The sequence below is a fragment of the Myotis davidii genome, unplaced genomic scaffold (assembly GCF_000327345.1).
Source record: "Myotis davidii unplaced genomic scaffold, ASM32734v1 scaffold1527, whole genome shotgun sequence".
In the NCBI taxonomy this organism is placed as follows: Eukaryota; Metazoa; Chordata; class Mammalia; order Chiroptera; family Vespertilionidae; genus Myotis; species Myotis davidii.
This window is the reverse complement of record NW_006298269.1, coordinates 170,587-181,372: the sequence shown is the minus strand read 5'-3', so window position 1 is coordinate 181,372 and position 10,786 is coordinate 170,587. Positions and strand designations below refer to the sequence as shown.

General features: G+C 39.0%; 1 protein-coding gene across 3 annotated transcripts in view; it reads right to left on the bottom strand.

The window, feature by feature from the left end:
* The window catches only part of ATP6V0A1 (ATPase, H+ transporting, lysosomal V0 subunit a1), a 52,974-nt gene extending 42,188 nt beyond the window's left edge, over positions 1-10,786 (bottom strand). For all 3 annotated transcript variants that reach the window (XM_006773870.1, XM_006773871.1, XM_006773872.2), the window contains exons 1-2: positions 10,749-10,786; positions 8,508-8,669 (exon numbers count right to left, since the gene is read on the bottom strand). In XM_006773870.1, coding sequence (XP_006773933.1) covers positions 8,508-8,624 — 117 coding nt within the window. In that variant the 5' untranslated portion in view covers positions 8,625-8,669; positions 10,749-10,786. The remainder of the gene's footprint in view (positions 1-8,507; positions 8,670-10,748) is intronic.

Genomic DNA, 10,786 nt, shown 5'->3' with positions numbered 1-10,786 from the left:
TAAGGCGGCGGTTCTCAACCTGTGGGTCGCGACCCCTTTGGCAGTTGAACGACCCTTTCACAGGGGTCGCCTAAGACCATCCTGCATATCAGATATTTACATGACGATGCATAACAGTAGCAACATGACAGTTATGAAGTAGCAACGAAAATAATTTTATGATTGGATCACAACATGAGGAACTGTATTTAAAGGGCCAGAAGGTTGAGAACCACTGACCTAGGAGATAAAGAAAAAAAATGTGCAAAGGTAACCACTTGAGTTGGGCTGATGGGGAATGAAGCCAAGTTCACCAAGCAGAAATACACAGAATGGAAGACCATGACATGCCCAGCCGGTGTGGCTCAGTGGTTGAACCAAGAGGTCACAGGTTGGATTCCCTGTCAGGACACATGCCGGGTTGTGGGCTCGATCCCCAATAGGGGGCATGAAGGAAACATGATTGATGTTTCTCTCCCATCAATGTTTCTATTTCTCTATCCCTTTCCCTTCCTTTCTCCATAAAATCAATAAATATATAAGAATATATATATACACACAAGACAGACCAAATGACCTGACTTTTTAAATATACTTTTAAAAAATTTACTGTTTTGAAGAATAATATTGTGTGTGAAGAATGAAGTGTAAGAGAGAGACCGATGACAGAGAAACTAGTAAGGAAATTATTGGTATTATTATATTAGAAGGAATCTACAGCAAAAAGCATTATTAGAGATTAAGAGAAATGCTACGTAGTGATAATAAGAAAAATTCCCATGAAGATGCACAATTCTAAACTTGTGGGTCCCTAATAAGTTGTTTGTTTTTCACTGAGCAGGCAGTACTTCGGCTTCTCATTCAGAAATTTCCACTTCAATAAACATGAAGTGAACTACTGGTTTCATAATCGAAGGCGAAGTTCAACTACGGCCATACACAACCTGCTTCGGACAAGGCAGCCTAAAAGTATTTCAAACAAAATGAACAGAAGTACAAGGAGAAACTGACACGCCTGTCTATGTAGTGGGGAATTTTAGTGTAACTTTTCTATTACTGATACATCAAATCTACTAAATAAGGATAGAGAAAATGTGAACAACATAATTAGCTTAATCTAATACATACACAGAGTCATGTACACATTTAATCCCTTCATTCGACAGTTTTCTCTTCAATAATTCATTTACAAAACTGACCACAAGACAGATCATACAGCAAGTCCCAGTAAAAAACTGGTACTATACAGACAATGTTCTTTGATTACAATGCAATTAAATTAGAAAGTCACATAAGAAATACAACTTATCATATTTGGAAATTCTAAAATAGTTCTAAGTAATTCATGACTCAAAGAAGAAATTTTTGTTTCTAAATTGCTGATTTGAATGGTGGTATGACCAGTTCCAAATGTATTCAGTCATGCCCACATTTGAAAGAGTAAAACTTACAACAATCATGTTTGCCATGAAACAGAGTTATACTTATTTTGTATTTAATATAATGAGAAGTGATTTTCATTTTTCTAAGCAACTGAAAAAGTCCAGTTCAATTGATGCTACAGATGAACTAGCACATGGCTTTCTCCTCCTCAAACAACTACAAAAGAAAACCAAATGCTGTTATTTCATTTAAGTAAATGGTGCTTAATGAGTGACACAAAGGTATGTTTAGAGACAATATTGCTTCACATTTGCAAGGCTCAGTAGTTGTTTACCATGGTCTGGGAAAAGCCTAGTAATTGCCTATAAAAGAACCATTTCTGCTAACTCTTGTCCTTCATAAGTAATATGTGAATCTTGATGCAATACTTCATTAGAATAATCCTTCCATCACAAAATTGCAGCTTATGTATAAGTTTAAGGATTTATTTGTAAATGATGGCAATAATTCCCTATAAAAGATCTTAATAACAGTAAAAAAATTAGTATTTAATGACTGACATATATGAAGCAATTTAAATAATTTATGAAATAATGAAAATGCTAAAAATCAAACTTTGTAGGATGCAGCTAAAGTGGTATTTAAAGGAAAATGTATAACTTTAATTGCATATAACAGAAAAGACTAAAAATGTTCAAATTCAAGACATTAGAAAAAGATAATAGAATGGAGAAAACAAGAGAAAGGAGAACAAGTCCTAGAGAAGATGCCCCGGACCAAAAGCTGGGTGCTTTTTTTAGTTGGTATTTTATTTTATTATTTTTCTTAGCAGCTGGTTATTTGAAAAACCAAAATGGCCAAAATGTTTATAAGACTGAGAGAAGGCATACATAAATATAAGAATAACAAATAGGTAACTACAGCCCTCGCTGGTTTGGCTCAGTGGACAGAGTGTAGGCCTGCAGACGGAAGGGTCCCAGGTTTGATTCCAGTCAAGTTTCTCTCATCATTGACGTTTCTATCTCTCTCTCCTCTCCCTTCCTCTCTGAAATCAATAAAAATATTAAACAACAAAAACACTGTGAGAATACCACTTCACACCCATTAGGATGGCTATAAAATTTTTTTAACAGAAAATAACTTGTGAGGGTGTGAAGAAATTAGAACCCTCATACATTGCTGGTGTGAGTGTAAAATGGTGTGGTTGCTGTGGAGAGAAGTCTGGAGGTTCCTCAGAAAGTTAAACATAGACTTACCATATGACCCAGCAATTCCACTGCTAGTTATATATCCAAAAGAAGGAAAAACAAACTACATGTTGTATAATTCCATTATATACAGGGTGGGACAAAGTAGGTTTACAGTTGTGAGTACCTGAAACACAGTTTATTCTTATATTATTATTTATTAATTATTGTATTGTTTTCCATATGAACAACTGTAAACCTACTTTTGTCCCACCCTATATAATGTCCAGAATATGGAAATTCACCAAAAAAGGCAGATTAAGTGGTTGCCAAGGGCTATGGGGAAATGGAGTGACTTCCAATGGGTAGAAGGTTTCTTTTGGGGGTAATGAAATGTTCTAGGATTAGACAGTGATGATAGTTTTGTGAATACACTAAAAACCATTGGATCATATATACTGTAAAAGGGTGACTTTTTTGGTATATCTCAATTAAAAAGAAAACAGGCAGTGGGATCAGACAACGCTGGGCACTAATTTGTATGTCCTTCGGGTATTTGTTTTCATCTATGCCACAGGTTCCTATTCTGTAAAATGAGAACGGTAGGCTCCACGAACCAAAAGTAGGTTCTACTGTGCAGAGTTGTTGTGAGAAATGCCTGCAATAATAATACAAAATGTTCAACATGGTATCTATTAAAAATGTAGATTATCATTATGATTGTGTTAGACAGTAAGGAATTGAAGAATAGGAAAGAGAGAAGGAACAGATGAAAGAACATACAAAATTTTGAACAAGTTGAGTGAGGGAACATGTCTTACTCAATATCTCTCTAAAACCCAGAGTGGTATCTTTACAGAGTAGATAGAAAATATCAACTACTTCTTATATTGAAACCACTCATTTTAATATGTTGCATATTTTCATATCAAAGAAAAAATGCAAAAAGACAGAAAAGTACAGATACATTTTACAACACAGATGAACCTTGAAAACATTATGCTAAGTGAAAGCAGCCAGTCCCAAAAGATATGTTGTATAATTTCATTCACATGAAATGTCCAGATAGGCAAATCCACTGAAACAGAAAGTAGATTAGTGGTTGCCAAGGGCTGTGGAGGGAGAGGAGTTGGGGAGTGACTGCGAATGGGTGCAAGGTTTCTTGCTGGGGTAATGAAAATGTTCTAAAATTAATTGTGGTGATGGTTGTACAGCTCTGTGAATATACTAAAAATCACTGAATTATACACTTTAAATGAAAAAATAATGTGGTAGGTGAATTATATCTCAGTAAAGCTATTAAAAATAGTAGAAAAATAACTTGGACATGTAATTCACCAAATTAATAGATTGAGCAGAAGAAACATAGTAACACCAATAGATGAAAAGGCATTCAATAAAATTCCACAACCATTTGTAACAATAACTTCAGAAAATCAGAAATTAAAAGAATCTGCATAATTTAATTAATAGAATTTTCAAAAAATGTAAGAGTAAACATCTTATTTAAATTGTGAAAGATTAGCCCTGGCTGGTGTGGCTCAGTTGGTTGTGGCTCAGTTGGTTGTAGCATTGCTCTGTACACTGAAAGGTCTCAGGATTGATTCCTGGTCAGGGTACATACCCAGGTTGTGGGTTCGATCCCTGGTGGGGGCGCATGCAGGAGGCAACTGATTGATGTTTCCTTCTCACATCAATGTTTCTCTCTCTAAAATCAATAAAAGCATACCCTCAGGTAAGGCTTTAAAAAAATTGTGAAACATTAAAAAGATTCCCCTTAAAGTCAGGAGCAAGACAAGAATGTCATTTAATGGATATTTAGCATTTTGCCCTCTTTCCTTAGTAACAAAAATCCCAATTTTGTTCAGGGCAGCAAATGCTCAGTTAAAAAAACACATTTCCCAGATTCCTTTGCAGCTAGTGTATGCCATAATCCTGGCACCAATGATAAATTTTAAAATTCTACTGAGAATTTCTGGGAAAGAAATATGTACCTCTCCTTTCTCCTTGCACTTCCTTCAATGATATGCCTGGAGCTATGGGGGTTATCTGTAAGTACAAAAGCCAAATGTTCAAGGATGGTCAAACAGAGATACAGAATGATGACAGCGTGGAGCTGGGCTTCATGTTACATGAGAAAAGTACACCCCTATCATTTGGGCATTTTGTTACACTCAGCTAAGCACAACCCTAACCAGTATTAGCTTGCTGTTCTCTTCTTCAACATGTTACTGAAGGTCCCAATGTGTATGGTGAAATGAGAAAAAGAAACAAAAGGATAAGGATTTGAGAAGAAGAAACAGCTTACTCTCTAATGGTACAGTGAAAAAGATTATATCAAATGTGACAAAATGTTAACAACTGGTGAATCAACATAGAAGTATTCAGGCTTGAAATATTTCAAAATAAGAAATGTAGGCAAAAACACACCAATAAGCAAAAAAGAAAAATAAACTTTTTGTATCACCATAAACGAAGGGAAAAGATAAGCGAAAGCCTAGAAGAATTTAATAGTAAAGGAGTAGAAAAAGATTAGATTCCAGAAGACATGAAGAACTTTTACAAATTCTACAAGTTAACAAGCCAAAGGCCAGCAAACCATTAGTAAACAGGCAGGGGATATGGACAGACGCTCATGGAAAATGAAACCCACTCTGTCCAATAAACAGATAAAAAGGTATCAAATGTCCTAATACTGAAAATGCAAACTAAAACAACAATAAGATACCACTTCGCACCCATTGGGTTGGTGAACTTCTTTGAGCCCAGAGGTGTTGACATTGTTCCTGTGGCAGGACAGGAACTCTCAACCAGCCATGGGAGCATGCACAGGCACGGGCACTGTGACGTACACTCTGGCATCCTCCAGCTAGAGATGCACACTACACTCAGCAATGCCCCTCCCACTTATCTTCCCTGGAGTAGCAGCAGGTCCATGTGATCAACACCATTTTCGCAGTAACAGTAAGACATTATTTGCCTTTTTCATTCTCATTGTCTCATGAATGTTTCAGTGACGTTTTCCAGGGTCTCATGACATACATCACAGCAGACTGACTGCAGAGGCAAATGAGAAGCCAGCTATCTTCTATTAATTCAGACACTAAAATATTTTCAAAAATGTAACAGCAATACCATTCTTTTCATTATTTTTGTTTGTTTTGGAAAATATAGCTATTTTTCACAAATATGTTATTATAATATGTAGTGGGTTTATATTATAATTTTTTAATGAGTTAATAAATATTTAAAACATTTCTCAGCTTTAATTTCCAACTTAATAAGTATAAATAGTTGTAACTCACATAAAAGCCCGGTAGGGTTCTCAATTTTATTTTACTTAAGAGTGTAGCCGAAACCGGTTTGGCTCAGTGGATAGAGCGTCGGCCTGCGGACTGAAAGGTCCCGGGTTCGATTCCGGTCAAGGGCATGTACCTGGGTTGCGGGCACATCCCCAGTGGATTAAAAAAAAAAAAAAGAGTGTAAAGAAGTCTTTAGACCAAAATGTTTGAGAACCACTCCCCTGGAGAAACTATAAAAGATGCATGCCAGGAGACACAGACAAGACTCTTCATTGCAACTTGTAATAGCAAAAAACTGCAATCATTAGAAGGAAAAAAGGATAAATTATATATTTTTACAGTAACTATATAGCAATTTAAATAAATGAACTAGGGCCTCCTGTACCAACATGGTCAAATCTCACAAATGTTAAATTTAAAAAATACCTGCTGAAAGATACATACAATATGATACCATGTAAAGCATACAAACTACTATATATTACTTGGTGATTCATACAAACATAGCAAAAGTAAAAAATAAAAACATATGGAAATAATACTGTCAACAATAATAAAAATAAAGAAAAAAACACAGGTATGGGCAAAAGTCACTATACAAAGTAACCTCTAGGGAGGAGGGGAGAGAAATGAAACTCAGGGAGGAAGGAGAGGCAGGAACCTTCAATTATATGTGGAATGTTTACCCCTTAAGTAGACAATATAAATTACATAGGTATTCATTATATTATTCTCCATAATTTTTTGTATGACTGAAATACATAATAAGTAAAAGTTAAGAATGCTGAATGAACCCAAATGGGTATTAGAAAGGGAGATACTATATAGGACCAGATGAAGAATTGCAAATTAAGGGTGAGTTAGGCTTGATTTAGGTTTTAAGTCTAAAAAACTGGAAGAATATCAATGCATTAGCTCAAGTTTAGGAAGTGAGGATGAAGAAAAAGGAAAGGTGTTGGGATTTACACGTATTAGCTTGAGACGTATTAGCAGAGATGACAACAAGCTTAGAAATTTGTATATTCAGGGAAGGTATTTGGGAAGTCAAGGCCAGAGATATAGATTTGGGACTCAGTGAATAAAGATGAAGATTTTGAGAATGGATGAGATCACCGAAAAAAAAGGTGATAAAGGAAGATGTCGGTGTGGACAGGCTTATCCAGAGATCAGAGAGCTTGGGAAACACTGACGCTGAGGGCAGAGGTGGAGAAGATAAAAGAGAGGCCGGTGGAAGAGCCTCAGAAAGGTAAAAGAACACTCCAAAAGAGATGGTAGACAGAGGTTCAAAGAAAATAATAAGACTGTCACTGGGTTGTATTTGTGCAGTTTCAGCTCAGACTGAGAACTTCCTGAAAGCTTGCCAGTTCCAGGAAGTCAATATTGATGAATCCCACACCTTTCTGATTACTCCTCTTGATCCATCCATCCCAACAAATATTGATTATCTTCTATGTGGGCACTAAGGATAAGATAATCACTGTCTTTGTCTTCATGGTACTTAGATCAGAGTAGCAGATGGAGACTTTAATCAACTACTTGCACTGATGAATGTAAAATCACAACTATAATGAATGCTGTCAATGAGAGGTACATGGACCTTTGAGATTGCCTAATAGGGAATTGTCTACTTCCCCCTCCTTTCAGCGGCAAATATCAGACTGTAAGCACCATAGGGCATACTTCTTACTAGTGTATGCTTATACTGTCCATTTTGCTTTTATTGATTTTTTTTTTTTTTTAGAGAGGGAAGATGGAAGAGAGAGAGAGAGAGAAACATTGATGTGAGAAAAACACATCGATTGGTTGACTCCTATATGAGGCCCCTCTGGAGATCAACCTTGCAATCTAGATATGTGTCCTGACTGGGAATCGAACTTGGGACTTTCTGAAGCATGGGACGATGCTCCAACCAACTGAGCCACTCTGGCCAGGGCCGTCCATTTTCTTTTCTTTTTAAAAAAATATATTTTTATTGATATCAGAGAAGAAGGGAGAGGGGGAGAGAGAGATAGAAACACCAATGATGAGAGTGAATCATTGATCGGCTGCCTCCTGCATGCCCCCCACTGGGGATCAAGACCACAAACCAGGCATGGGGCCTTGACCCAAATCTAACCCGGGACCCTTCAGTTCACAGGCTGATGCTTCATCCACTTAGCCAAACTGTCTAGGGTTGTCCATTTTCTTTTGATATCTTCTCCAACTTCCCAGCATAATGCTTCAGCTTAATAGGTATTCAGTATACGTTTACTTATATACTATATATCCCTAACTGCATGCTTCAGATCTTATAATACATATGACCTGCTGTATGAAAAAGCTATGAAAATATTTTTAAGATCCTGCTATGGGTGTTAAGGAGCCCAAAAGTAAAGTGGAAGCCTTGAACATGTTAGTTTGCTGTCCTCGGTTTGCATCCCAAGCAATTACCTTGAGAATGCTTAGGATTATTCTCAAAGGGGAACCAGTAAAAACATGAAAGGATTGGCCCACGACAATCTCACCTCTAGAAAGACAACTCAAAAAAGTGTCAACAGTAAGCATGCTGTCATGTTATTTTTGCAAATAAAAAGCAAAACATTCATCATAAGGCAATTGGCCATGACCAGAAAATGACAGTTCAGTGGTAATCAAGAAGCAGCCCACAATTACTTACATCACGAAACTGAACCTTTCCGAGTTCTCCTAATTCGCTGACACAACAGTAAGCAGCTTCTGACTGTAGGAAAAGCTGGGCCAGCGTCATCTCCTCACTCCGGAAAAGCTCCCCCATGGCGGCAGAGAGGACATCCACTGAGTCCCGGGATTTCTCTCCAACCTGAGGCAAAAAGGGAAAACTGCATGACCTTGGAAATTACTAAGAGGGCTAAGAGCAAACAGCACTCAGGAAGGCTCTTCCGTTTTGCATTCCATGTCTTTCACCTCCTGCTGACAGGTCTTAACAACTGTTTTGACATCCTCCTTAGAAAGATGGAAAGGAGAAATTGCAAAGGCTGCCACTGAATCCTCTCCCACAGAGTGCCCGATGAAAAGCCTCTTCCTTTGCAGTCAACATCAGGATCGGATGACAATATTTTGGGACATCTCAATACATAAGAATGTGTCCATATTAAAAATAGGAGCTGGGGATCCCAGACAGCCTTTTAATACCCTGGACACAACATTCTGAGGCAGTGACATCCACCCTGCTCTATCTTGGTTTCCACTCGTGTCAGGAAACAGAAGAGACCTCACCATTTTCTAACCGGTACTGCCCATTTCTTCTTCTTTTATTTATTCTCATCCGGGGAATATGTTTTTCATTGATTTTAGAGAGAGGAAGGGAGACGGAGAGAAAAACATTGATCAGTTGCCTCCCAGACGCACTTACCCTGACGGGAGATCAAACCCTAAACCTATGTAAGTGTTCTGATCAGGAATCAAACCACCATTTGGTGTACAGATGGTGTTTCAACCAACTGAGCCATCTGGCTAGGGCTACTGCCCATTTCTAAGAGCCAAAGTGCCAGCCTTACCCTCAAGTTACGACTACCTTAAAGGGTTTAACCTTCCAAATTCCTCAGAAAGCACCATCTTCTCACTACAGAATCTAACTACATAATCATTATCTTAAAAAAAAAAAAGGAACCATCTTGCTTATTAAGCTCAATATCAAGTCAAGCATGGCAGGAATCCATTGATAATGACAAAGCAGTTTTATCAAGCCACAGGGAATAAGCTTTCCACCTCGGAAGCCTTCTGTTTCTTATCCCCACCTTCAAGACCAACTACATTGTTCCATCTGTTAAAGCTTCTCCTGCAGGCATCCATAAAGGTTTGGTTTTAGGGTTGTCTTATCACTGCCGGGTAACAACGACCAGTGGCGCTATCAGTGGTCCTGAAACTGCAATTATTTATTCTCAATCTGCTATTGTGAGGCACAGACGGTGCAGTATCTAAGCTCGAAAAAACATACGGTATTTTTGGTATCATGAGAGCATCCATAATGATAGGTGAAACTGGCATGGAAGGAAGAGTTGCTCTCGGGGAAGGCTGGGAGACATCTTGAAAAATTTGAATGACAAGCCTTTGTGCCTTTGATGTTCAAAGCAGCAGAACAACACACTCGGATACAAGCAAGGATTTCTCAAGAGATGATGTAGCTTGACTTTATACCACCTCCCCTCCGCCCCCCAACAACACCTCGCTCCTAATTATGGGACAGAGTCCACAATCTCTAAACACATAATATTATGCCGGATCAGCATAGTTCAGGGGCTGCCAATCATGACAGCCTCCAATGAGTTGCCTCCCTCCTGTTTGTTAACGATTACAAATCTCCCTAAATGCATCTCTCCGACGAACCAAACAGAAAACCAAAATTGGCCAAAGCGATTAGGGGATGCGGGGGAGTAGTGGTGGTGCTGGTGGTGGTGGTGGTTGTCGTGGTGTGTGTCACAAAACAAATTATAAAGAAATAGGAATTCTGCTGCACAAGGTTAATCCAAACAAGGCGTCCCCGCGCACTGCCGCTGTCATCCGGTCCTCGCTTCCTAACGAGGTATTTGGATTCACCTGCTTCGTTCCTGTCCACCCAGCGAGCATCGGCACACCTACCTCCCGGAGGAGGGACTAGAAGGGAGAAATTCTCCCATTGGGACCCCATTCCCCAATTTTTCGGCCATTCCAATAACCTTCAGTTCCTCCGCCGACCCCTTAAGTGGCGGCAGGGATCAGGGCCTCCAAAGGGGAGTGAACCTCCGGTTCTTCTGCCCACAGAAGGGGCGCCCGAAGAGAGGTGAACCCCATTTCCTTTCAGAGACCTCGGATCCCTGCTACTTCCTTGGACAAGTGAAGCGGATGTTAGGGTTCCCGGTGCCCCTCGGAGGCCACTCCCTGCCGCGCCGTCCCCGCTCACCTCCAGCCGCCGGCGGGGCCACTACCAAAGGCGTCGCC